The sequence below is a fragment of the Chroicocephalus ridibundus genome, chromosome 4 (assembly GCF_963924245.1).
Source record: "Chroicocephalus ridibundus chromosome 4, bChrRid1.1, whole genome shotgun sequence".
NCBI classification, from domain to species: Eukaryota; Metazoa; Chordata; class Aves; order Charadriiformes; family Laridae; genus Chroicocephalus; species Chroicocephalus ridibundus.
Window position 1 is genome coordinate 6622535 of NC_086287.1, and position 27409 is coordinate 6649943.

Consider the following 27409-nt stretch of genomic DNA (forward strand, 5'->3'; position numbering starts at 1 on the left):
GTGAGACTGAATGAATATTCAAACAGTGCAATAGAAATGGAAATAAATATTATTACTGTCACACAGGGTTGCTTTACACCTGGTTTCTCCGTGCGTTTCATCTTTTGCTGAAAGCAATATGAGTGCTATGAAAGAAGGTCCAGGTACTTTGAGGCAAGCCTAGCTAGAGGATGGGAGCTTGGATTTAATTCTAATTTAATGAATTGCGAGTCTTGTTTCTAATACAATTTAAGCACATTTTATTCTACAGGATTTGGTAAAGTAAATCTTGATTATCATCAGAGTAAATAAGAATAGAATTACGTTTCTCAAAGCCCCATGAATAAAAGCCTTCAGGGGGGTTGGAAATACATCTTTCTTTTCTGCGCTTGCCAAGGAGCCATAGTACAGTGCTTCCTGTGTGCTCACTGGCTGCATATATTCTGCAGGGAACACCTGCCTGAAGGTGTTCTTTATTAGGTAAATGCAAAAGTGCAAGTAAGAATCTACAAGAATTCAGTCAAATTACATGAAAAATAACCTGGAAAGAATCCAAGGACTCTGGCCAAACCAAAAGGACAAAGGAGTTGCGGCAGCAATGCATTACACTTTGCATCCAAGTCTTCTGCAAGGTATGGCAAGACTCTTCACCACCAGTTGCACAAACAGTTCAGCAGAAACAATGTTATCACCGTTATTGTGCGTGCTTATCCATTTTCTTTTTGGCCCTTTAAGGTACCCTTTAGGTAGTAACAACTTTCTGAGGGTAGAAGCAGCAACTTGGGTTTAAGGAAACAAAAAGGAGGTGTAAAGACACTCCTGGTCTTTGCCGTACTAATAACAGTGAGGACTGACCTGGGGACCCTTAGCAGGAGTGAGCGCTCCCTTTCTGGGTCCTTTGTCTTCTCCATCTGTAGCACTAAAGTACGAAGAACAGGGGCAGTCCACCTTGGGACAGGTCTTTTCTAGAAAATATGTGGCAGACCTTGGATAAATTATATCCCTCTTGTTTCAGCTGCTCTATCTGGGATAGTAGAATGTGCAGAGGAATACTAGTTACGATAAAGATGGTTTAAATTTTAGGGTACGTTGCAAAGTTCAAGGTCAAATACAGTCTTGCAGAAAGCCTTGGGTTGTGAGGGAGCTTCTCTACAGACCATTTCACACTAGAACTATGGATTTTTTTGTATATCAAAAAGCATTTATTAAACTGATAAAGCTTGTTAGTCGGAAGCTCCCTAGTGGGTTTAGTTATACAACATGTATATAAAATGTGTAAGACATCATTCCAAATAACCTGTGGTCCTCTTGAACAATTGATGAAGGTTGCCAGAGCGTTTTGGTCTGCGTTTAATATCGAATACCTAAGCAATTTATAATAGGTTGTTATGCAGTTAAAAAAAAATGTATTAATAATGTCAAGCTATATCTCTAAATGTGAAGTGGAACCACTTCTTCCAGAAACAGGTTTAGGGACCGTGGACTAATTTTCACTTTTTTTAAGAAAGAGGCAGAGGGCAAATAACACATGTAACTTGAAAGTGTTGTGTTTGGTTTTTTTTTTTTTTTCCAGTGAATTTCAGTAAGTAGGGTAAGTAGTGATTCTGTATCTCTGCATTAGGTTAACAGGCTCTTGGAGCTTTTTGGAGAAGGGCTCTTCATTTGACTGTGCTTCGTGATAACTGCTTGTATCGTAAGAAATGGTTATTTTTTAGGAAGTGACCTTGAGGTTTGCAAAGTTGTTTCCCATTAACTGCAATTGAAGTACAAAAAGAGCTGGATAGCTCTGGATGAGGGAGAAAGTAAAGAAGGAAACAGGGAAATACTCAAAGGTAGTTTGGCTAAGTGGACTAACCTTAGTCTGCATTTTACATTTTGTTCCCGTTGGTATTTTATACCATGCTAACGATTTTTAAAAAGACGCGGTGGCGGAATTGTTTGACAATACAATTATAGCACCGTCTGTCAACATAAAGGAGAAAATACGTCTGTGTAAATTCTTTTTTCCCAGTTGCTCAGTGTTCACTACGAAAAATGAGAATTAAGAAAAGCATTATGCATGACTCGTGAAAATAAACAATAAACAATATGGTTATTTTGAAATCAGTAGGCTTTTTCTTAGTCATAAAAAACTAACAGAATATGGGGAATTTAATTCAGAGAGATCCACCACCAAACAAGAATCTTAAGACCCATCACAAAACTCCTGCCCGCAATATTTTTAATAAAAAGATCAGGTGTTCATTTCACTTCCAAAATATTTATTTTGTTTAGTAACAGCCCTTGTGACAGGTCCTAAAGTCCTAAATGTGCCTTTGACAAATGTCTGGTTTATTAATTGAAATATAACTTACAGCTTAAAAGTTACATTCATCTAGGAAATCCTAGTACGTAAAAATATATTTAGCTTTGCTTTTAGAAGTATTTATCACTTTGTAGAGCACTTTTTCCCTAAGGAAAGAATATTTCCTACGATTTAGGTGATAGGCTAACCTGGTCTCCGTGGATTTTGGAGTCACTTCCTGCACTGTAACTTGAAAATTAGACCCTGAAAATTAATGTTGAGTCCGTTAGAGTTTCCAGATGTTGCCAAAGCAGTTAGATGCTAATGAATGTATTCCAGTGCCATTTTAAATGCTCATGTCTTAGTCCTGAGCGAGATACGGGAAGTCTGGAGGTAAGCAAATAAGCATACAGCTGAGCTCTGACTGTGACAACGATGCTCTATTGGTATTCTTCCGTCCTTCGTCTGTAGTGAATAACTAACTATTGTCTGACTCTTAGAATTAGGTCACTGCCATCTGCTAAAGCATCCTGTATTTCGATGGGGGAAAATTTAATTTGAACATTTCAAGGTCACAAACTGCTGTGAGTAAAGGCCACTGGATGGAAGCTGTTGCCTTTAATAAACGTAATGAGCTCTGAAACACACAAAGCTCTGAGTACCTTGGAAGTTTGTCTCCAGGAGACAGAAGCAGTGTCCTTGCTTAATATTGCAAAGTTCAGCCTTAGAACACTAATATATTTCAATCATCTATTTTCATAATTACAGCTAGACAGTAATTAAAGGCAGCAACATTTGGAATGAGGTGAATGTCACACGAGAACAAAGAGTGGGTAGAAAGGAAGAAGAGATGTAGAAAGTTTCTTAGTTTCAATTTTTCAGTTTCGTGCCTTTTAATTTAGAGCTGGGTATAAATGTCCATTCTTGTTTATTATACTATCGTGATTTCGTGACCGAAAGTAGAATTTTTACATCTCTTCTGGAAAATGGGATTATGCCTTGTCATTGGGACTGTCTAAAAGCGTTCATGCACATTGTCTCATACAGACTGATCTGTCTTAAAGTATGAAATTATAGACATAGATGTACTTAAATGGTTATCTCTATGTTGGCTCCAGTAGCCAAGTCATATAAATCCCTCCCATGTAGCTCTCTATATGTTATGACTAAGTGGCTCTTCAGCTGGTAGAGATTTAGTAGAAGCGCTTTAAAAATGCTGTTATAATATGAAAGCGCAAATGAATGACTTTTTAATTAACACTGGTATTATTTTTAGAAAAGAAAGGGACTTAATTTTTTTTTAATTATTCAGATAAGCTAAAACAATAAGTTTGCACTATTTAAGATGTCCGTATCAGTGATATCAGATGTGTGTGTATGTGAGTAGTAATTAGCAAAAATTACTGGTTTAACTAACAGAGGCTGCTGGTTAAATTAACAGTACTGTGGTGTCTGAAATATCTCTGCGCTAGAAGATCCATGCTGATACGTACAGGCTACGTATAGAGAGTACACTGACAATAATTTTTGTATCATATCTCTTTAACTATTTCATACATCCTCAGATTTAGAAGTGAAGTGCTTTGAAGGAATATTAATATTCTCTTGAGAGTTACGGCTAAGGAAGGGAGCACTCTTTAGTGGAGGTCATTATATTATTTTTGTCAGTATTTAGTAGTAGCTGACAAATCTTTTGAACAGCTGAAAAAACAAGACCCACCATGTGAATAGTTATTTTATTATTTCTCCCCCCCCCCAGTTAATCCTGATCCCATGTTTTGATTGTGACCTTTAATTTTTGTTGTGCGACATCTTCATGTTTATTTTACAAAGTGCACGGACTAAATGGCAGTATTTGTGGACGTGATTGCTAGGCAAGTGCTGAACGTATTGGTCTTCTATTAAAACCTCACCCTCAGTGGTAGCTGGATGTGTAGCTAGTATTTCCAACAACAAAATTTTGGGAGAGTTTGCAAAAGAAGTAACACTTAACGCATGTCAGTTGGCACTAGTGTCATGGCCCCCCTACCTTCTTTTCTCTCTTAAGCGATGGTAGTGTTCTCTGACTTCTCTTTTGATACAGATGAGAGTGATGGCAAGTCCGGTTGATGGTTTTTAAATTACTGACATCTGTCTACTTGAGTGGGGACACGATTCTAAGTACAGCTGTCATATCATGCAGATTCGCTGTCGTTTTTTATCTGCCTGACATCCAAACCATTAATCTCTAGGTCAATGTCTCTATAATCCAAATCTGTTGTCTTACAGAGGTTTTGTTTTTCTTAACAAGGCTGCTGCAATGTCAGGTGAACTGTCGCTTCCCATGAAACATAGGTAGGCTTTGGTATCAATGGGGAGAGAACGCAGCATGGGGTGTGTATAGGGATGAGGATTTTGCTAATTTAGGTATCCGAGAGCATCCTCCTTCAAAGTGAAAGAAATGTGTTCTTTTAACCCTAGTTGGTACAATTACGTCCTTTCTCCCGTTATGTTCCACGAGGCAGGAGGAAAGCTCAATCGTGAAAGAAACTTAGACCAATTTGCAAAAAATATTTTTTAAAGTGTGTTTGATTAAATTCAGTCTTAAAATGAAGATCGAAGTACCTACTTTCCAAGGCAAGTCATTGAATTAAATAGGAACTGAAGACCAGATTTGAATGCTTTCACATATAATCCACTTTGGTCCACAGGTGAATCTGATCAGAATCAAGAGGTTTATCTCATTAGGACCAGTACTGTAGCATTCAAATCAAATAAGTGTGTTACAAACTTGCTGTGATGGGTGTTGTGTTCTTTGAGGGTTAAAAATTGTTTAGATTGTTAAATCAGTTAATATTGTAAAAATCCTTAGCTCTCTGAAAAACACGTGTGACTTCATTGTGAAAAATAAATGCTGTGTCTACTGGTGCAAAAGTAAAGTAAGCCTATTTATGCACAACAATTTTCTTCTCTTGATTATAAGTTTTCTAGTAAGTATCACGTTAAACATTTGTAGACTTAGCAACTACCTAACTGTGGCCTAAGCAGAAATTTATGGGGTTTTTTATTGAAAGCTGTCAGTAGAGTAAAAAAAGAATTAATGGTTAAACTGATGTTTAGGTACATTTCAACAGCTCACGCTAAACGTGTCTTTGAACTTGTAGATTAACTTTTTGAAGACTGAAATGGAAAGGAAGAGCAAAATGATCCGGGACCTCCAAAACGAGGTAAGAGGAACTTTTGATAGTCACCTCCCTTCGGAGTTTACACTGAAAGAGAGTATGGTTTGGCTTCATATTTAAAACACACGTTGTAGTAGAAAGATAAAGCTCCAGTGAAATACTCTAAACACAAAAGCAAACAAAAATGATGGTGTGCATTTAGAAATTTATAATTTATTGAATGCAACTGTTGACTCCTTGCTACTGGTGCATAGTACAACTTTTACTGTACTTACGAGTTGTGCTTTTTCAGAAAAGAATACTTAATTCAGTTCTATAGATTATTTATATGTGGTGAAACTTCCTCCACGGTGTTATTACCTGCTTTAAAAATAAAAGGCAAGAGGAGGAGGAAGAAAATACAGTCCCAAAATTGAGATTCTTAATAAAATGATAAAAAAAAATTACATTCCTAAAATGTTTTCTTAAGCTTTATACATCATGAATATTAATCCCAAATTGATCCCAAAATCCCAAATAAAAAATGGTTGCGGTTTTTAAATTTTAATTTATTTTTGTTAGTATTAAACTTGAATTATTTTGAAATTTGATCTTGGAATAGAAACTTAAAACATTTCAGCAGCATCATATTTTTTCCCTACTTCTCTTTTTCTCCCCAAACAGTTTGTCTCGATCAGGATACAGTTTGCTTTTCCATCACTTCATTTTGCAAAGAACTTTGCACTTGAAAATATTTTATTCGGATGATCTCTTGCTCTTTTACCATCCAGGCTTCTTGTCTTTATCTGTTTTCTTCAATTCTTGTGTTTTGCTCTTCTAAATTATTCTGATTTCGATGTGCGTGAAAACTTGATCTCTTTAAAGCACTTATTTTAACAGCGATCTCTGATGTCTTTGGTCTATAAGAGTGTATCTATATGGTCAATCTGAAAAACGTGCATGTTACTTTTTAAGTTGCAAAGGAAATATTGTCTATTTCGGTTGCTCACGTTATTTAAGCCACGTTCTCAGTTGTCATCTTCTACAGTGACAACCGCCTCGCTTTCTTTTCCCACCTGTGATTATTGGATGCTTTGCAATTGAGCCTGTTCATTCTAATAAATCATATCAGTCTGATCCTATTGATCAGCTGTAAAAAATCCCGTCTGTTATTGCACACAAATAAATACTTCATTAGTCAACATTCAAACAGTCTGACTGCTAATGATTTTCTTAGGTAGGTCACTAGAATTCTGTAACATTTAGTGTATTTATGGCACATTCTAGAAAATCTACTTTGAAAGGAATCTTTCTTTTTGGCACCAAAAATATTTGTCTCTCAATTTAAAGAGGGAGTGATTCAGCAACTTTTTATTTCCTGATACCCCCCTGTCTGAAGTTGTAAGAGCTGACTGGGTAAACTGGATGTACCAATATTGCAAGGCTTTTAGGCCTGTCACAGGGCCTTTCAAAGAAACACCTAATTTGCATTCCCAAAATTTTATGTTTCCAATTGTGTGTCGGTCTGCGGAGTGACTAAGCGTCCCCATCAATACCCAAAATGAATGGGCAATTAAGAATGCTCATCATTCCTTCAACTGGAAACACAAAAATGTTGACTTGGATACCCACAGATGTACCAGTTCATGGAAAAAAAAAAAAAAAAAGGAAGTTAGGTGGAATTCTGGGGTACCTGAGATCAGTGAAGGTACGTCACAACTAAATTTGGGCCAGTGGCAAGCCCCAGGAGCCACCATGATGAGGTGGGTGGAAGCCTGGTTGTGGCACAGTAGTGTGACTCCTCCCGTCTTTGGAATGACAAGAAGAAATGCTCAATGGTCCATCAGTCTCAGTGTCTCACCTGTGACAATGTCGGTAGCAAACGCTATTAGGGCAGAGCCCGTGAGCCTGCCTCACTTCCCACAGCGCCTGCAGTCACTGGGTTTGGGATGTCAGAAGATGTATCCCTGCGTATTCCCTGGAGAGAATGTTTATGAACCTGCAGCCCATTAATTTCTCTAAATCCTTTTTTGATATTGCATAGCTCCACAACTTCGTACACTGTCAAAGTCCTTCTTACTTCAGTTTATTTTTAACTTTAGTTATTTCTTTTTTTTTAATGTCCTTTCCTGTTGTTCTCCCTTGAGCAAGTTTTTGTACATTCTGGGTTGTTCCCTGTGTAGCTTTTTTAGCTTTATAGAGTCGGTCAAGGTTTGGGAGCTTCTAATAAAGCACTTTTTAACAGCTTCTAGGTAATTTGTACGTGTTTGGGGCATTTGACTGTTCCTTTCAGAACGTGTTACTATTTGCTTTGTTTATACATAGCAGTCTTTCATGAGATTGATTATCTGCTTGCTGGATTTATGTGTGTTTTGCTGTCTTGCCACAGTAGTAGCTGTTGCGGCCCCTCACCATTGCAAACAGTCTCCCGTTAGTTCTTCTGAACTCAGCCCAAGGAAAAACCTTGAGAACAAACCAGAAAAACATTTCTTCTTGGGGGCTGCAGGGCTGGCTGCAGCCACTCGCTCCGTAGCTTCCTTCAGTCAGGTCTTTTTCATGTTGCAGACATCTGGTGTTAAAATGAAGCTTCAGTCTGGTTGGGGTCTCCACGCTACAAGAAAAATGAAAAAGTTTATGATTTCTGTTTATTACCTTAGCAAATCCTGGGAGAACAGATAAACGCACAGGGGAAAACTGCGTATGTAAACCGAGCAGCTGAACTTTATAAGATCATAAATGTTTGAGGAGCACTTTTCGTATGTATTTCCACTCTCCTGCCGCAACTGGTTGTGATTTTGACTGAGTTTTTAGGGAAGTGCTTTGACTACAAAACAGCAGAGAAGATGGACGGGAGTTTTCTAAGTCACTGAGTGGACAGTTTCTGAAGTCCTGTACAGATGTTATTTGGGGCGTCTGTGATTGGGGCTTCTCAGAAGCAAAAAAAAATGAGCATATTGAATAATGGTAATTAACCTTAGAGGTTAAATTACAGATAATGGTTTAGATGAGAAGGAGAACACACTAGGCAAATAAAACAACTTTTCAGTTTCCTGAAGCCTTTGGTGATGTGCTTTCTACTCCAGGTCACCTGCTTCTCCTTCATCCTCCATATGTCCAAATTACACAGGATTTAACTATCATTCAACTGGAGTTATTCAAAAACATCAGTTTGATTTGTATTACTCATCTCTTTTAAGTCATAAAATTAAAAAGGGGTAAAAAAAGGTTTCACTGAAGAGAAGAAGAAAAAGGCCACGTTCTTCTCTAGGGAAATAGTGAATTAATGTCTAGATGTTCTAAATGGAACTAGAGAACCTTCCAGTACTTTCTACAAATGTTTTGAAATTGATGTGGGAATAAAAGGATTAAATCTTGCAGAAGGAGTATAATAACAAAGACATGACTAAGGGAAAGAGACTTCACATCATATGCAGCAAAAAGGAAATGAGGTGTAGGAAAAATGCAATAACGATTTGATCTTCTAGTTTTTTAAAATTGCATGAGAAGTGATAAAGGCCTGTTTCCTCCCCAACCACCCAGAGACAAACGTCTGCCCCCCTGCCCAAGATCCGAGGGTTTTGCACGCATATATTTAAGAGCAGCAACGATGTGTAGCTTAAAAAAAAAAAAAAAAAGGCAGGAAAAAGTTTGCTGCACAAGTACTGGCAGTGCTTGCATTCAGGCGATGTGTCTGCCATTCTTGCTACCTTGGCCAAACACATACACGTAGGGTAAAAGCAGACTTTTCCAGTATTTGTTAGTTTCTAATTTAATCAAATTACCTGAAATATTTCTATTTTTCCAAGGTGTTCCAAGACCTGTAAGAAAAGATTGTGGGCACTGTTTATTTTTCACGTGTTTTAGGGAAAACCACAGAATAGTACTTGCGATTCAAGAAGCAATGTGATCCTAGTGCGCCCAGGAAATCAGAAGTTCCAGCATTCTGTCCTTGGCTTGGTCAATTAAACTTGCCTTAAGAGAAATTTGACATGAGGGCATTGTTTAGTCCTTCTCTGCATCAGCTGGTGTGTGGAAAAGGAATCAATAGCTACACCTACCTAATGGCTTTTTGGCTTTTAAACCTCTGTGCTACGTTTGCCGGTTCACTAAAAGTAAGTCCGCTAATATCGGGTTTTCTAGAATTGCAGTGATTGTCTTTGAGGGTTTCAATAAGGACGTGATATTTTGACAAAGATTTGACTGAATTTAAGTGGTACGATTTTGAGGAAGCATTGTGTTATCTAGCTCCTGCCTCCAGTCACTGAATGTACAGCAGGCTTTTAAAAATCTTGTTTGTAAGGTGGGATATGCTATATATATCAATGGTTGATAGCATTTTATATGTATTCTAGAAAACTGCTGTCTGCATGCCGATATATAAAGACAGATAATAAAAATGGAATTCCTTTCATAGATACTTTTGTCCTTTCAAATATCGTATTCACCCTCCGTTTACATCGTCAAAATCGTGAATTTTGCAACCTCAGGCTCTTCCATGGCTGTAAAAATAATTCCCTACTTAGTTCTGTTCTTTCCACGCATGCCCTACTGCCGTTCAACTTTGCGATTCAGAGGTGGGAATAGACAACAACAGCCTTCCGACTGAAAGCAGCAGCTGTGGTGTAGCGTATGAGGGGAGGACATTGCACAGAAAGGCAATTTTCAGGCTATTCAAGGCTTTGGAAAAAAATGGTTAACAACATAAATAGTCCCTGGTGTGGAGGGGGAACACGGGCCAGATACAGCACATAGGGATTATGTGTCTAAAAAGCCTGTCTTTTTTTTTAGCGGTCTCTAAGTGCTTCCTGCCACATCAGAAAAAAATCTGTCAGACTTGCAGCTGTAACATCGTGTGGATTGCGTTAATGTAGTCTAATAAAGGACTGACATGTAAACAGATAAGCTCTTAGTTTGAGAAGTTTCTACTGTTGACAAAGAAACCAAGAGGTGTGGAAATTCAGAAGCACTGGTGGAGCTAAGAAACCTGGCAAAAATGCAAACTAGACTAGAATATGTATAAAATACTTTGGAAAATTTCACTTTTAGAGATGGCCTGTTACAGAGTGAGCAGGTCGCTTCTGTCACGTCCGTCACATATCATTTGTGGAAAATGATGCCAAAACTGTTCTAAAATGAAACTAAAGCAGGATGCTGTGTTAACCCTTCTTTATGAAAGGGATCAGAAAAATCATGGGTCATAACAATGGTTATTTGGCATTCGGAATGGATCATTTTGTGTGCAACTCTAAATACACATATACATGATGGATTAATTTCTGAAGTCAATGTCTGCATTGATGTCTGTTGTGCATTTTATTAGTTTTTCATTCATTTCCTACTGGTACACCTATAATAGCTATCTTCAGTTAAAGGCAGATGTCCTGGCTGATGTGCACTTATATGCAATTTCCCTGTTATAAATGAGTCAGGATTTTTGCCTAAAAGTCAATGAATGCTGTATGTTGTCTACTGAAAGGTAGTGAAATCTTATTCAGCTTTGTCGCCTGCATGCTATAGTTGCCTCAAATTAGACTTAGAAGTATGTATAAAAAAAAGGTTTGCTCTTATTTAAACCATTGGATTGCTTTTGATGAGACAAGAAATGACTGTCTAGCCTGTCATATTATCTTTGGGCAAAGTGTTTTACAATATCTCTGTGTATAGCTGCATTAAGGCATGCTAATATCTTTACAGGTTCTGTTTACCACAATTTATAAAGTTGATCCAGTGGTTTATATCAAGGAATATATTTCTCTGCTGTTTAGGCTGTGGCAGAACTTTGAAAAACACGAATTACATAAAAGACGTATAGTAGTACAGGCAATACAAAGTAAACCAGGAGTGGAAAATGAATTTGACTGTAGCTCTCAGTAATATGTGGGGTTTTTGCTAAGAAGCGTAGTTTCAAATAGCTACCTTGTAAACAATACTTTTGCTCTGTTCATGTTTAAATTGTGGTTGTAGCTTTAGTGGTGAGTAAATCACCCTAAACCAGAATTTTCTCCAATCTCTTTGTGCTTAGCTGCACTAATAAAAGGTAAAGTCACAGCAGTTTAAAGTCTTACCTGATCTATTGGGAATTTCATGCCCTGCAGGGTGAATTCGGTCGAGTTGCATTGAATTGTGGTGAGGAAAAAAAAAAACAACCCAACAACAAACCTCCCTCAGTGAAGCAGAAATTAAATTTAAAGGCTTTGAGACTGTAAGCTGGTACTGCTCTATAAAGGAGGACATCGTCCTTTTCACTCTTCATATTCTGCAGATAAAACATTTTATCTTTTTTGGTTTCCTAAGTATAAAAGCGTGTCCCCCTGTGAAGAAAATTGAGTGAAGTCCTGTTCCCTGTTTGGGTACTGCATTGGTTTTACAATTCACAATAAAACAGCCCCAAGTGTCAGGGAGAGGGACACTGCCCAGGGAAAGGTGAAGGAGCAGGGAGAGCACGGAAACAGTTTCAGGTACCTTATCCTGCTGAAGGGCTTTGAATTCAGTATGGTTTCTTGTTGATTAGTCCCTCTTTTGAAGTAAGAAAAAAAAAAAAAGAAGTCCTATTTTAAAAAATAATTTGCTTAAAATTGCTCTATTGAGTATGATAATTAATAGGTGGAAATGCAGTTTAATCAGCTGAAAGTGGCTCGTTAGGGGACAGTATATGAGATCATACAGAGAAGAAATCCTATGGCATCAAGATTGTCAGTGAGGTATATTTATAGTGATGCAGTCACAACTGCACTGAATGTTAGAACAAGCTTTTGTTTTTAAAAGTTTTGTTTTCCTGATCTTGTAGACCCAGGAGCGCAGGACGCTTTTTTACAATTACAGCATCAATTAAGGGAATAGAGTGGATCTGCTGCGTCTGGATCCTGCTCTTCTAGGGACTGCCATCTTTTTGAATTTTTCCTTCATTCTTTACATCCAGATCCAGGGTTTAAACAATCAGATTCACAGCCATGAACTACTAGAAAGTGAAGGAGATGCTCAAATAAGAATGTTTCGGTAAAATGTATCCTTAACAAATGAGAAGATTGAAAACTAAATGTATACCTGTTAGGGGCCTTCTTTTCATCCTGTACTTAGACACAATGTTTGGAAAACTCTGCTTGGATTTTGCCCAATATTCTTTGTCTGTTGTCTCTTCAATTAACAGCAAAGTTAAAATCATGGCACTGGTCTTCCCTATCATTCTGATGTCTTAACTCAGTTTTCGCAGGACGCTTTATTGAATTTTTATTTCTGACATTCTTCTTCATTAATTTGAAAATCCAAAAATGTGTCCGAATTCTTTATTTTTCTTAGTCATCCAGTCTCAAATTTGTGTAACAGGCTCTTTATCCCTGAATCTTAGTCTTGTTGAATTGTCATTCGTAGCAAATTATCATCCATGGAGAAAAGAGTAATTTCCAATCTGTGCCGCCATTTCCTTGCATAGGAAATTGCCATTGGTAATTAGTGCTCCTGGATACCGATGCTACATAATGTTGGTAGTGTCTAAGATAAAATTCTGTAAGTATTTCAAAGATCAGATTGTATAGGCCTTTGGGATAAGGGTTCTCTGATAATCCATTTCATCTTATGTTTATGCAAGTATGATCACTATGTTTGAAACTAAGGGTTAAGAATAGAAAGTCCTAGTGGTTCCTTCTCTACATCTTATTTCAAAAAGGCAGCAAAACATGAAGCGTAAGAGATTATCTGGAATAGCAAAGTTTAAAAGAGCTGTATTCTCTCCCTTGCACGCACAACTCTCAATCACGGCTTCACCAGGCAACAGGGGCAGCGTGAAACCTAATTAAAATCTTTGATCTTTGAACTTGTACAGAGAGCGTTGTGAATCTTAGTGTTGTCCAAGTCGGTGTTTTCCAGCGTTACAGAAGTCTAGGGCAAGGTGGCTCAGAGCCAAGCTCCGGAGGACTTTAAGCACGGATGAAATTTTATAATTAATGTAAAACTTTCCACGAAGCTCGTGTAAATTTTGCCAAACAGCAAAAGAAAAGTGCTGATCTAATTTATTCATGTTATGCAGACAAGTGGAAAAGTTTGCTTTTAGTACCAAGGTGTTAAAATTATCTGGTGCAAAGACCACTTAAAAGGAAGTAACAATGGTATGTGTGGTTGAAAGAAAAGAATGTAAGTGGAAAATTCAAAATCTTGAATAGACACTATTGATTTTCATCCTTAGATGAAGTAATAAAAGAGCATTGAATAATCACATTAACCATGTTTTGTAAAGAAAGAGAAGGCTAGCTGTTGATTTCATCATTACAAATAATGCTATAAATTACTGATGTTTGTCACTTAAAGTAAAAAAAAAAAAAAAGGATCGTCCTTGAGGAGCTCTGAGTCATCCAAATTCAGTATCAGAGTATGCTTTGCCTCTGACAACAGCACACAGTACTTAAGAATTTATAAAGGTATATGTGACATAAAAATGCACTTGGCTTATTAATTTTAAAAGTTGCTTGATAAAGTCATGTTGCACCTGGAATGCTCCTGTCCTGGGCTGAGAGCTCGCCCGAGGCTGTAAAGCTCAGACTGCTAGATTAGTTGGCAGGAAAATGGCACTCGTGGTTCTAACTGGATTTCCATGAAAGTCAATAAGAATTTAGAGGAAAAAAGGCTGGTGAACCCCAAATTGATCATATTATGATCATACAACACTTCCATTGATTTCAAGGGAGAAGGCTTGGAGTGTTTGCGTTTTCTTTAGGATCATACTTTTAAATACAGATGGTTATTTGCTAAGTGCAGTGCCAGCAGAAAGTGATTTTTAAAATTATTTTTTGCTATTCAGAGGTTTAAAATAAACTGGACTGCTGTTTTGTACTTTTTAATTTTAATGAAGATGAGGTGTAGCTGGAAAACGTCAACTTTATATGACGTTTTTTGTCAACAGAGGGTTAATAGCTTTATAAAGATTATATTTTTCTCCTGAGACTCATTGTCCTCTAGTCATAAATTGATCAAACTAGATACAATATTTGGAATGATAATTCCACACATGTGTGTATATTCAAAGAGGATAAAAAGATAACAATAGTAGAATACTTAATTGAAATTCATGTTAGAATTATTCTAGAAAAAAGCTGCACATAAAATCCCGAAGTTGTCGATCGTGTACTACCTGGGTTAAGGTGTCTCTACAAGCTGTTTGGCTGGAATGTGACTGCACCTTGTTGTTCTAAAAGAAGTAGAATCACATGGAACAGTTTCTTCTCGCCAGCAAAAAGAATTGGTTCTCATCTGCTTTGCATATATTTCATCCTGAAACCCTGGAATATTTTCAAATGCAGACATCGTTGCCCCTGCAAAACAAATTCAGCAGGCTTAGGAGGGGTGTTCAAAGTTTGTTCATCTCAAATAACTGGGTATCACTTTTCCTAATGAATGTCTCAGCCTTGCTAGGGAATTGCCTGCCTTAAAAATGTCAAAAAATTGATTGTCTAGTGCCACGGGAACAAAACACTCTCAAATTTGACTGGCCTCTTCCTATAAAATCACTGCAGCAATTCACTATATATTACTCTAGTGGTAGGAAATAGTTCAGTCAACCTCATACTGAGTCTTAAATGTAGAAATTGTGCTATTCTGGGCCAAAATTGACAGTTTTCTGTTATCCAGAAACAGTTTAAACCACTTAGTTCTGGGGTCTTTTCTCCCCCTTTGGACGCTGTTCAGCCATGTTTGGTGCAGATGTTATTGGAGAAGGAAATATTAAACAGATCAATCGACTTGTCACTAATTTTAGGCATAATAACGCGAGTGAGTTGCATTGATTTTATTTAGTTGTCGTTTAGGTACTGTATTGATCTTAAGAAAGCTGGTTTTATAGCCATGCTATAATTTAAAAATACAGTTGTCATTAGACAGCTTTGAAGTGCCTTTGCCGTATCTGTCCCAATAATTTTGCCCATTCGTCATATTTGCCGACAAAAGCTTTCCCATATAATGAATCTTCTGTTCTTGAAGAATTCAATTTCACAATTTTTACAACTGAAAATGTTTGACACAACGACTGATAATGCTTGAATTTTTCCTTTTTTAAATGATCTCGTTTTTATAAACAATTTAAAACACACATTGTTTAATAGATGTGGAAATGTTTTTATATTATAAGGGTTTTGTCAAGTAGATGCTGCTTAAAGTGTTCTGGAAGGTGTCTTAATTTTCTTTTGTGAATAAGGAACTCTGAATAGTCTTTTGTTTTATCAACTAGAGAAATGAACTCGGGAAAGGTCTGCATGGCTTAAAAAAGAGAAATTGTAAAAATGTCAGATTGGTATGGTTTATCCACAAGCTGTGCTTTAATGTACTGTGATTACTTTAATTCAAGTGTAAAATATTTGTTCTATTTCAGACTATAAATTTTGCCCTGTATGTCAGCTGTCCACTTCCTGGTCGTGTGCGTGTGTTTGTGCACGTATGTGTGTGTATGTATTTGTGCGTACGTTTAAATCAAAAACATTCTTTACATATAGATTCCATACATATTTATGTGCGTAGAAGAACATAATGTGATGTTAGAAGATAGCTTGATGGTACCAAAATGCCAGCAGTTGGTTCACTAAAAACTGTAGTGGCTCAGGAAACTGTTCTCTTTCTAGTATTGCTTTGCTGATCTTATTTCTTGTATCTTATTTCTTGTACCAGAACTTCAAATCTTTCCGTTATTCTGTTTATTCTTAAATTATTCTGTTTGTGTCAGATTTTTCAGAACTTATGTACAATTATTTTTCACTTGATTTCAGTGGAGTTTAGCTCATTTACTGAAGGAGATAATTTGATCTTAAATGTAAAGTACTTCAGGACAGCACTGAGCTAGAAAATCCGCATTCTCAAAATTAGACTTGGCAATTGCCTCAAGTACCAATCTATGGAAGTGCATCCCTTTAGCCTTTCTTAAAGTGGTACCTGCCTGCTGTCCTTAATTTTGACGATGGCTGGCTGGTGTTCTGCAAGAACAAGTACCTTTAAACGTGAAGGATTTTATGCCAGGGCCCGTACTGAGAGGCAGGTTACTGGGACGGAGGTCTACTTGCCCAGTAAAATAACGTTTCAGTGGGAGATGTGCTGCACAACAGTGGGCACGGCAGGCTTCAGCTGCGTGGCTTTGGGTGCTGTGCCACTGGGAGGCATGAGAAGGGATTTGGGGAGTTTTTCCTATGTAGTAAAGTCCCCGGATACAATAAGAAGCCAAAAATTGAAGCTTCTTCGTAAGAAATAGAATAGCCATTAGCAACTTCCTTCTCTTTGGATAAGCGTTCTCCTTGGCTGTTTATTTCTGTTTTAAAAGCCGTACGTCGTAACAAGCAAGACGGTAGAAAAAATTGTGACAAAAGCAAGGGTGTTTTATTGTTGGGGTGAATGCAGATGGTAGGGTTATCTTTTCTTAATTTCCAATTTGTCGATTTCTAATAAGAAACTGCTTTCCGTTTAAGTTGGTGTATGTGGACAGCAAAAGATAGTAGGTAGTAAAAGGGCCGTGTAAACCAAAATTCCCGGGAGGCATGTGATGACGCCTCGTTTGGTAGCTAGCTGTGGCTTCCGCTTGGCCTAAATGAAGAAGTAGGAGGAGATGGGACAGTCGGTCAGCCTCCCTGCTTGTGCTCTGCTCCGTCGCTTCAGCAGTCACAGAGGCCAGATGAACCCGATTAAGCTCCTGAGGTAATTCCCAAGTATTGTCTGTATTCAATCAAACGCTTGCTATGCTGTAAATTTCTCATTTTCTCTGCTGCATAGAGGCTGTAGGCAGGTTAAATTTAATGGACTTTGTTTTTTTTTTTTCCTCCCCGAATTCTCAATAGCATAATTTGTTCTTTTAAAAAAATCTTTTCTTGCTGTGCATTTGTGTGTTACAACCATGAGCTTTAGTGTATTTGGTTTGGCCAAAGCCAGACGCTCGGCTTTAAACCGTAGATTTTATGGTGATGAAGTTTAAGTCCTAGGAGAAAAGAAGTGGAGATCCAGGACTTGAGATTGAAGATCTCCTCCTTCATTTGCCAAAAAATGTTCAATGGATGCTGATTAGTTTTGGGTAAAAGGTGTAACCTGCTATCTACCAACAGTTCCTTCCTACAGTGCTGTCTTGCGAATCCCCATCCTCATTCACCTAAGATACCTGATGCCACCTTATTTTAATTTCACAAGAAGATAAAATGTGGCATGGAATTTAATTGTGAAGAGCACATTATTTTTAGCAGAAATGTAAATAAAATGACATTGCAAAGAATCAGTCTGCTGAGACAGGTGTAAAGATGCAGCGATTTAGTGTTCTTCGTGGATTACTACTGCAAAGTCCCCCTACCGATACACTATGCCTCCTTGGTACACTCTACAGAATCTGATTTTTTGATTTTGTTTTTTTTTCCCAAGCTTCATGCTGCTCCTTTAAGCATCATTTCACCAACAACACAAGAACTGTCTCCATGAAATGACTCATACGGTTATAGTTAATTGCATCCTTTTCTGAGTCAGAGGGTGACTCTTTCTATGGCTGCAAACAGATAAAAAATAAGATTTCTTAAACTTTGTATTTTTGGAACAAACAAAAGCAGATCCAGTTTGATTGCTAAAATATACACCGCTAAATTAAAAGCAGTATTATGCCATTGCATTTCACCAAAAGGCTTGTTTAGGTGGAAAACACGTAAATATTTTTCTCTCAATTGATGCGGATTCTCATTGAGCGTTGCCAACTCTTGTTTTTATCATTTGGGTAAAGCCACAACTTATTTACATTTGAAAGAGACGCGTGTGTGTGTCCGGTTCATAGTAGTCTTATTTGCACCGCGTTGCTTACGATGACTTACGTCCTCTGCACAGAGCAAGTACTATGTAGAAGACTGTCAGTTGGGTAGCACTTATCGCATGGTTACTGTGCGTTCTTTAAAATTGTAAAATAAACCAAGGTGTGGCCTCACCAGTGCTGAGTACAGGGGGACAATCACCTCCCTACTTCTGCTGGTCACACTAGGACTGGAATGACACGTATGAGGAATTTGGATTTTTGAGAAATAATTATGGATTCCCAGTCACGCAGCTGTTGAGCATTAAGTTCGTTAAAAGATTTCCCCTCTGAAAATCCAGCTGCATTCAGAAATATTTCAATATATTTTGCAGATAAAAACATACCCCTTTTAAATAGTATGCGTAGTCAGCTGTAGCTTTAAGAAGGTTTCAGGAGTACACCTTCTGTGACCTAGAGCCAGATCTCTAAGATAGTTCTGAGCATAAAAGTTATTAAATGTGCTGGGCAGATGCATTACTTAGATTGCCTGCCTGTGACTGACAGACCAATATTCTATTTGATATCATCGGATTGGGTAAATTACATTTTTACATCCTTTCTTTTCCAAGACAAGTATTAATGTGAAATCTGCTGACTGTCAAATTTGCTTTCTTGTTCAAACGTGTTAATGCTTAGTTTCAACTAAAATAAAAAAGAAAAAATCTAATAGGTATTGAAATATAAAGTACGGTTGAATAATACAAAAAAAAAAAAAAAAAAGATGAAAAATTAATCCTGCACAGATTTTTGTGAGTACTGTTTTAGGAATGCGTGTCCTGAATGTTCCTGCATTTTGTGCAAAGTGGAAAAATTTTTATAGAGGGGATTTAAATTTCTAGACTTTTCCTTCCATGACCCTAAAATACCAGAAATTCCAGGATTAGAGCACCCCTTTGAAAAGATGTATATATGGAATCAGATAATTGTAGAATTGCCTAGATTGGAAGGGACCTTTCAGATCATCTAGTCCAACCATCAGCCCAACTCTGACAAAACCCACCACTAAACCATATCTCTAAGCACTATGTCTGCCCGTCTTTTAAATACCTCCAGGGATGGTGCCTCACCCACTTCCCTGGTGCCTCAACCACTTCCCTGGGCAGCCTGTTCCAATGCTTAGTAACCCTTTCAGTGTGAAAATTTTTCCACATATCCAGTCTAAACCTCCCCTGGCGCAACTTGAGGCTGTTTCCTCTTGTCCTATCGCCTGTTACTTGGGAGAAGAGACCGACCCCCACCTCTCTACGCCCTCCTCTCTGGTAGCTGCAGAGAACGAGAAGGTCTCCCCTCAGCCTCCATTTTTCCAGGCTGAACAACCCCAGCTCCCTCAGCCGCCCCTCATCAGACTTGTGCTCCAGACCCCTCACCTGCCCTTCTCTGGACACACTCCAGCACCAAAATGTCTTTTTTGTGGTGAGGGGCCCAAAACTGAACACAGTATTCAAGGTGGGGCCTCACCATTGTCGAGTACAGGGGGACGATCACTTCCCTAGTCCTACTCACCTCGCTGTTCCTGATACAGGCCAGGATGCTGTTGGCTTTCTTGGCCACCTGGGCACACTGCTGGCTCATATTCAGCCAGCTGTTGACCAACACCCCCAGGTCCCTTTCTGCTAGGCAGCTCTCCAGCCACTCCTCCCCAAGCTTGTAACGTTGCTTGGGGTTGTTGTGACACAAGTGCAGGACCTGGCAATTGGCTTTGTTGAACCTCATGCCATTGGCCTTGGCCCATCGATCCAGCCTGTCCAGATCCCTCTGCAAAGCCATCCTACCCTCAAGCAGAGCAACACTCCCAACCAACTTGTTGTCATCTGCGAACTTAGTGGAGGTGCACTCAATCCCCTCTTCCAGGTCATTGATAAAGATATTAAAGAGAACTGGCCCAAATACTGAGCCCTGGGGAACACCACTCATGACCAACTGGATTTAACTCCATTCACCACCACGCTCTGGGTGTGTGTTGGATCTGCTGTTATTAAGAAAGAAGCCAAGCCTAGATCTTCCATGATCTCAGTGAGATGCGACCGGACAGTTCTCATTTTGTGAGTCTGTGAGTTAAAGGTGAGCTGCGGAATGTTGAGACCTGCCCAGAAGCCCCGTGGCAGACATATGGGGGGCTTTAATACTGTGGATTGAAGGACTAGAGAGCAGAGAGAGAAGATGAACAAGCATGTATGTATTTAAATATTTACCGGTGTGGTTACAGCTTTTTGTGTGTGACTTGTTTGCAACCTGGATTTGATACGACGTTGAAAAATGCAAACCCCAAAAAGCCCTGCTGTCTGACTCAGCATTAAAGCAGTGTAATTAAATCAGTTAAGTAATTCCAGTTAAACTACTTGACTTTAGAGCAGCTAGTTGGGATCCATAATGAAGAAAAGATGGATCTCTCGCACTGGTTTTGTGCTTATTGCTTTTTCTTGACTCTTACTAGCTTATTTCACTGTTTTCATGTCACTCCAGAATCTGCACCTAATGAGCACGTAGTTGACATGCTTGGCCTTTTGCTGTCTGTGTAAGCTTTTTCCTCTTATGGGAGCAGTAAACAGTACTGGGTTGTTTTACATCATTTACCTCTCCCTAGAGCCTTTGTAGAGGAGGCATCATTCATATCTTTTGCTTCTGTGTGCGCGCATGGGTTTTCCTAATGTATTGTAGGGATAAATAATGTGTATTTGTCATTTCTTTTGCTTTGCTGCATTTTCTGGTACTTTATTCAGCTAGCCAGACGCCTTTAGGATTGTGAAGCCTTTGATGTTGGGGGAACGCTACAACAATGTTCTCCACAGTTACAGCTGCATTTGCCAACTCCCAGAGTTGGAATCTCAGGGTGGGTCATAAATTTCCTGCAGTTGCATGAAAATTTCAGTGTTCGTTAATGCAAGGCTCTACACAGGAATGATGAACCCGGTGCGCAGTCTCCTTAAATCACCAGACAGACAAATTAATTACTTCCCTTCTCCTCCTTTTGGTCTTACGGTTTTGTTTTGTTTTATACACAGCTTTGTCATCACTTACTGTGTCAGTGTGTGCTTGATGTGATTAGCCAGCCACTGCTAACTGATGTCTGGGGGCAGGGGATGCGTTCAGCTCCTGACTGACATTGCACGTACCGATGCAGTCCTCAAAGGATAGACTATCTGTCCGAGACTCTTCTGGTTTTCCTGATTCTCTTCTGGTTTTCCTCACCGGTCTTAGGGTAGATTTGCCTTCCTTTTTTTTTATTTTGAGGTGTGCAACATTTTAGTCCCAACCAGGTGAGGTTTTTAAAGCATTTATGATAGTTCTCCAGATGCATAAACTTTCTTCAATTTTTCCAATCCATCAGCAAGTAGTGTTTTCCCATCCTGGTTCTGAATCCAGAAGGAATCTGGAGAAAGTGCAACCAGGCATTAATTCCAGTGTAATTTTAGGCATCGGTTACCACGTTCAGCAAAATATTTTGTATCATGATAATCTCAAGCAGGAACATAAACATTCCTTATGCACATTCATAGTGTTGAGAAGTGAAGAGCTATCACTTTCTTACTCCATGGATCTTTTTTTGTTCTATTTTTAGCATAAAAGGTCCTGTGAAGGTTTAGTTGAATCAATATCGAAATAATTGCTATTATGATTAATATGCCTATGTTCTATCCAGCAAAATAAAAAAGATCATAAATCTAGAAAATAGCAAGTCTCTGTTTCTCATAAAGCATGTTTCCAGTCCTAAAAATACCTTTCCAATGTACATAGACTGCACTTAAGCTACAGAAAACACAGCCAAATAGATTTTGTAGATACCATTTATCAACCTATTGAGTGAGACAGAATTTTGAGTGATAACGTATTGACAGTTGACACTGATTTTTTTTTTTTTGCAATGATTAAATTAAGGAATAACAGATTTATATGAAGTTTCCATCTGCAAACTGCTTTCCTGTGCTTAAAAGACAGAGCAGTCTCTAGCGCGGAAGGTAAGAGCATAGCATTGTTTTTCTGGCTGCGTTGTTTACCCAAGTATGCTTTCTGCTCGAAGTATTTTAAACTGTGATGCCGTTCAAGGGCAGAGGTAAAATCATGCAGTTCCTTTCAGACTTCTTCAGAGAAGATTTTAAATAATTTTCTAACACAGCTTTCAAAGTCAGGCCTTGAAAGCGAGGTCTTTTCATTGCTACCTGATGTAGGGGGAATAATTCCTTAGTCCTACTTTACAGATTCTGGCTGTTTTCGGGAGGTGAATGCTCAGTAAATCCTACAACTTCCATTGATGTGCATGTTCTGTTCTCTGTTACTAGGTCTTGCCACGCTTTCCAAATGGCCTTTACGTGGATGACGCAAGGGGAAAATCTAGACTATCACTTGGATGTCAGGGGAAAATCTAGACTCCTTTTCATGGTCACTATGAGCAGCTGCATATGCAGGCCATCACTGGTAGATAAAGTACCTGGGAATGTTCACCAGTCCATCTGACCAAGTGGTGGCTTCCCTCCAGAAAGTGTGCGTCTTTCATTGTTGAAATTATACCTTGGAAACAAGGTGCAATTTATACGGCCTGTAATTGTAAGATTGCAATTCCACCTGAGATTATTCATGGCTATGGTTGCTTTCTATTTAAAAACACGTTTTGTCTTGACACGTTTTGGCTGTACAGATCTTTACATCTGTCTAACACATGGTCTGTGAGGTTAAGGTAGGCAAAGCTTTTCCCATCTGGCCTCTCCTTCTGTTTGTGTACGGAGTTGAACACATATCTTTGATATTCCAAGCTTGTTCTTTCTTTTAATTCGTTGTTTGTCTTTATTGCACCATTTCAGTGTAACTACAGACATTACTATTTACAAAAGTGCAAAGTGTACATTTATGCTTGAGAGGTCACCACAGTAAAGCTAGTCTAGTAGATTGGCTGAAACGTTGTATTTTTATTTTGAAAATTTCCCTAAAAGTTTAAGGTTTCTGATCTTATCAAAACTCATCAAAGATGATCAAAGGACAATTAAAAGTGAGGGACCAATTAGATCATCTAGATATTCACAAGTCCATGGGCCCTGATGGGATGCACCCGAGAGTGCTGAGGAAGCTGGCAGAAGTCATTGCTGGGCCGCTCTCCATCATCTTTGAAAAGTCCTGGAGAACAGGCGAGGTGCCTGCGGACTGGAGGAAAGCCAATGTCACTCCAGTCTTCAAGAAAGGCAAGCAGGAGGAGCCAGGGAACTACAGGCCGGTCAGCCTCACCTCCATCCCTGGAAGGATGATGGAACAGCTCGTTCTGGGTGTCATCTCAAGGCACATGGAGGAAAGGAAAGCTATCAGAAGTACTCAGCATGGATTCACCAAGGGGAAATCATGTCTGACTAACCTGATAGCCTTCTACGATGGCATGACTAGATGGATAGATGAGGGGAGGGCGGTAGATGTGGTCTACCTTGCCTTAAGCAAGGCGTTTGACACGGTCTCCCACAGCATCCTCATAGGGAAGCTTAGGAAGTGTGGGTTAGATGAATGGACAGTGGGGTGGATAGAAAACTGGTTGAAAGATAGAGCTCAGAGGGTTGTGATTAGGGGCACAGAGTCTAGTTGGAGACCAGTGACGAGTGGTGTTCCCCAGGGGTCAGTACTGGGTCCAGTCCTGTTCAACATATTCATCAATGACCTGGATGAGGGGATAGGGTGCACCCTCAGCAAGTTTGCTGATGACACCAAGCTGGGTGGGGTGGCTGACACACCGGAAGGCTGTGCCGCCATACAGAGAGACCTGGACAGGTTGGAGATCTGGGCAGAGAGAAACCTTATGAAGTTCAACAAGGGCAAGTGTAGGGTGCTGCACCTGGGGAGGAACAACCCCATGCACCAGTACAGGTTGGGTGCTGACCTGCTGGAGAGCAGCTCTGTGGAAAGAGACCTGGGAGTCCTGGTGGACAACAGGATGACCATGAGTCAGCAATGTGCCCTTGTGGCCAAGAAGGCCAATGGCATCCTGGGGTGCATCAAGAGGAGCGTGGCCAGCAGGTGGAGGGAGGTCATCCTCCCCCTCTACTCTGCCTTGGTGAGGCCGCACCTGGAGTACTGTGTCCAGTTCTGGGCTCCCCGGTTCAAGAGGGACAGGGAACTGCTGGAAAGGGTGCAGCGGAGGGCTACCAAGATGATTAGGGGACTGGAACACCTCTCTTATGAGGAAAGGCTGAGGGATTTGAGTCTCTTCAGTCTGGAAAAAAGACGCCTGAGGGGGGACCTTATCAACACTTATAAATACTTAGAGGGTGGGTGTCAGGACGATGGGGCGAGGCTCTTTTCAGTGGTGCCCGGGGACAGGACAAGAGGCAATGGGCACAAACTGGAACATAGGAAGTTCCACCTAAACATGAGGAGGAACTTCTTTACCCTGAGGGTGGCAGAGCACTGGAACAGGCTGCCCAGAGAGGTGGTGGAGTCTCCAACTCTGGAGACATTCAAAACCCACCTGGACGTGTTCCTGTGTAACCTGCTCTAGGTGACCCTGCTCTGGCAGGGGGGTTGGACTAGATGATCTCCAGAGGTCCCTTCCAACCCTATGATTCTATGATTCTATGATTCTATGATTCTATGATTCTATGATTCTATGAAAATGGATCACAATGAAATATATTCTGCCATTTCTCTGCTTTGGGATGGTGAAAGTATGGCAAAGAAAGGGAAGATGCTGGTTATGGAACGCTATTTCAACATGATGAACATTGCAAAATAGCTGGACTTATGGCTGAAGTTCTGTTGTATATTGCTAATAGTAACTTGAACTGACTTGATTATGACCTAATTTATGAAAATAGGTTTAGAGAAAGTTTTGGTGTCAAGCAATCTGAAACTTGTTTTGTTGCAGAAACAATATGGAACAAAATGTGAAGTTCATCAAGAATTATAGATGTTGGGGTTTTTTTTTTTGACATTTAAATACAGTAAATGGCCCCAGTACTTTGAGGCAAATTACTTTTTACAGCTCACACATCAATGCAGCTGTTCAGAGAACATTATCAGTAATAGATGACATTTGGAATGTGCACAAAAGCAGGATGCCAGGAGACAACAGTAAAGACTAACAGTCTGGTTAGAGCGGAAAAGACTTCTGAATTCTGCCTTACTTTTCAGTGTATATTAAAAGATATAGCGAAGTACTAATAACGTGTTTTTCTGAAGAAGGAAGCATATGCTTTTCTTTTGTAGGCACCATTCACTGCCAAATTTTGGCGGTAGTTTTTGCCAAATGTTATAGGCAGTTGGGTAGATATTGAGAGTGGAAACCAACACATGTGTTTTGATACTTTAAATATTTGGGGCTTTGTCCTTTTTAATGTAATTCAGACTTGTGGTCCGTGTAATTTCACAGTTACATAGTATAACCTCTGTTGTTTACTTATGTATTGTCTGAGGTAAACGATCAAGAAATTCCCTTTGTGTGTTGCTGAACAATGATACCGAATCAAGTCATCAAATGAAAAAAGTGATAGTTTATCTACAGACAAATACGTTTTGTTGGAATAATTTCAAAGAAGTTTGCATTATCACATAAAATACTTCTAAAAATGACTAAGAAAATGTTTATTTTGTAATATGAAGTTGTTACTATTTTAGAGCATGACCACAAGTCTCACTGAAACCCTCCCTTGACTTTGAGGTATTCGCTCATGTCCATAGTCATGGCAGCATTAACGGAAAGGAGATACTCCTGTTAGAAATAGGAATTGATTAGCAGATGACCAGGCAGATTGCCTTCTATTCCAGATGTCCTTAGAGGAAGAATGTCCCACGTCCTCTTGGTTGACTAGAATCTCTTATAAGTACCAAGGAATACTGTCTTCAACTTTTTCTAAGACGATCTTTAACTTTTTCAGTTTTTCACTGAAATATTCTTACTGGCTTTTATTTCTTTCTGAAAAATATTTAGTTAGTTTATAGATATATCTTATTTGCTCTCAGAAACCAAAGAAGTTTAAGCTGTGCTCAGAGCCTTTTTTTATTTTTTCATAAGAACCCTTAGGAGGCCAATATGAAGATGTGTATATTGCTGTACTGAGCTTAAACGGGGGGAAACACTTTTCAAAAACGTGGGAAAATGGCACAGTTTAAATTAGGATATACTCCCGTCCTCCTTCCTTCCCAAGAGGAGGGATCCTGGTATGAAAAGGTAAGTTCACTATCATGGGTAGGTCACTGATTCCTGAAGAAAAAGTGTTAATGGCTGAAAAAATGTGTTGGATCCTCTGAATTAGATCCTACTCCTGACTTCTTGTCATCTTGTGGAATGACTTTTAGGAAATTAATCAAATCATCATTAATCTTTAATTGAGCTCTGTGCCAGGAGAGTAAGAATACCCCTAATTACCTATGCAAACTGTTCCGTGACTACATTTGCATTATTAAGTGAGCTATTTACTGATTTACTCCGTGCTGCTTATAGACAGTACAGTCTCCCTACTAATGCTTCAAGGCTGAAGGTATTTCACGTCCTGCCAGCTTCAAACATCAGTAGAACTTGTGTTGCTGCCTGCAACTGATGTAGTAGGACAGTGGATGGTGTTTGGGTTACGCTTCTGATGTTTGGAAGACACATGTGTGTGCCTTATGGTTTTCTTACACATCTACTGGTTGTGATAAATTGCTACCATGATTTGCTTATCAAGGCACAAGAGAAAGTGAACTCATTTCTATTTCATCTGTTCCAAAGATGCATTGCGTTGCCTCCTGGTATGAACTCTGCCCTTACAAAAGTCTCACCTTCCCAACCCTGGAGCAGGGGTGATAACGCCGGCATGGAATTTGTGAATTTAAAATAATATTTTAGAAAGTGATGAAATATTCTAGCATGAAAATTATTATACTTCTGGAGATCACTTTGTATTCTATAAGTGGGGGTAGACCATACCAGGTCAGAGGCAAGAAGAAGGTATTATCTTGTACTTGTTACGTAGGTACTTATCTCTCGGTATATCGAACGAGCACAGCATGGTGGAGATATGTTTAATACGTGAATCAAGCCAGTCAGACTGCCTCAGGGATATCTATTTCCTGATTGAAAAATACTATAGTACCTTCTTCAAAACAGCTGATATATATTTTATATGTCTGTAGATTGTACTTGCAAAACCTCTTAAAAATTAAACGTATTGGCCAAAAAAGTTGTGTAACAACAAATACTCAATGCGCTGCTACTGAGAGAATTCAGGAGACAGAGCCTATTAATATTAAAGCGAACCTGAGTGATATGGCTCC

At 39.1% G+C, this 27409-nt stretch overlaps 1 protein-coding gene across 1 annotated transcript in view; it reads left to right on the forward strand.

Moving 5' to 3' along the window:
- LUZP2 (leucine zipper protein 2) overlaps window positions 1–27409 on the forward strand; it is a 211909-nt gene that overhangs the window by 102198 nt on the left and 82302 nt on the right. Inside the window, exon 5 of the mRNA XM_063332815.1 lies at window positions 5407–5469. Coding sequence (XP_063188885.1) covers window positions 5407–5469 — 63 coding nt within the window. The remainder of the gene's footprint in view (window positions 1–5406; window positions 5470–27409) is intronic.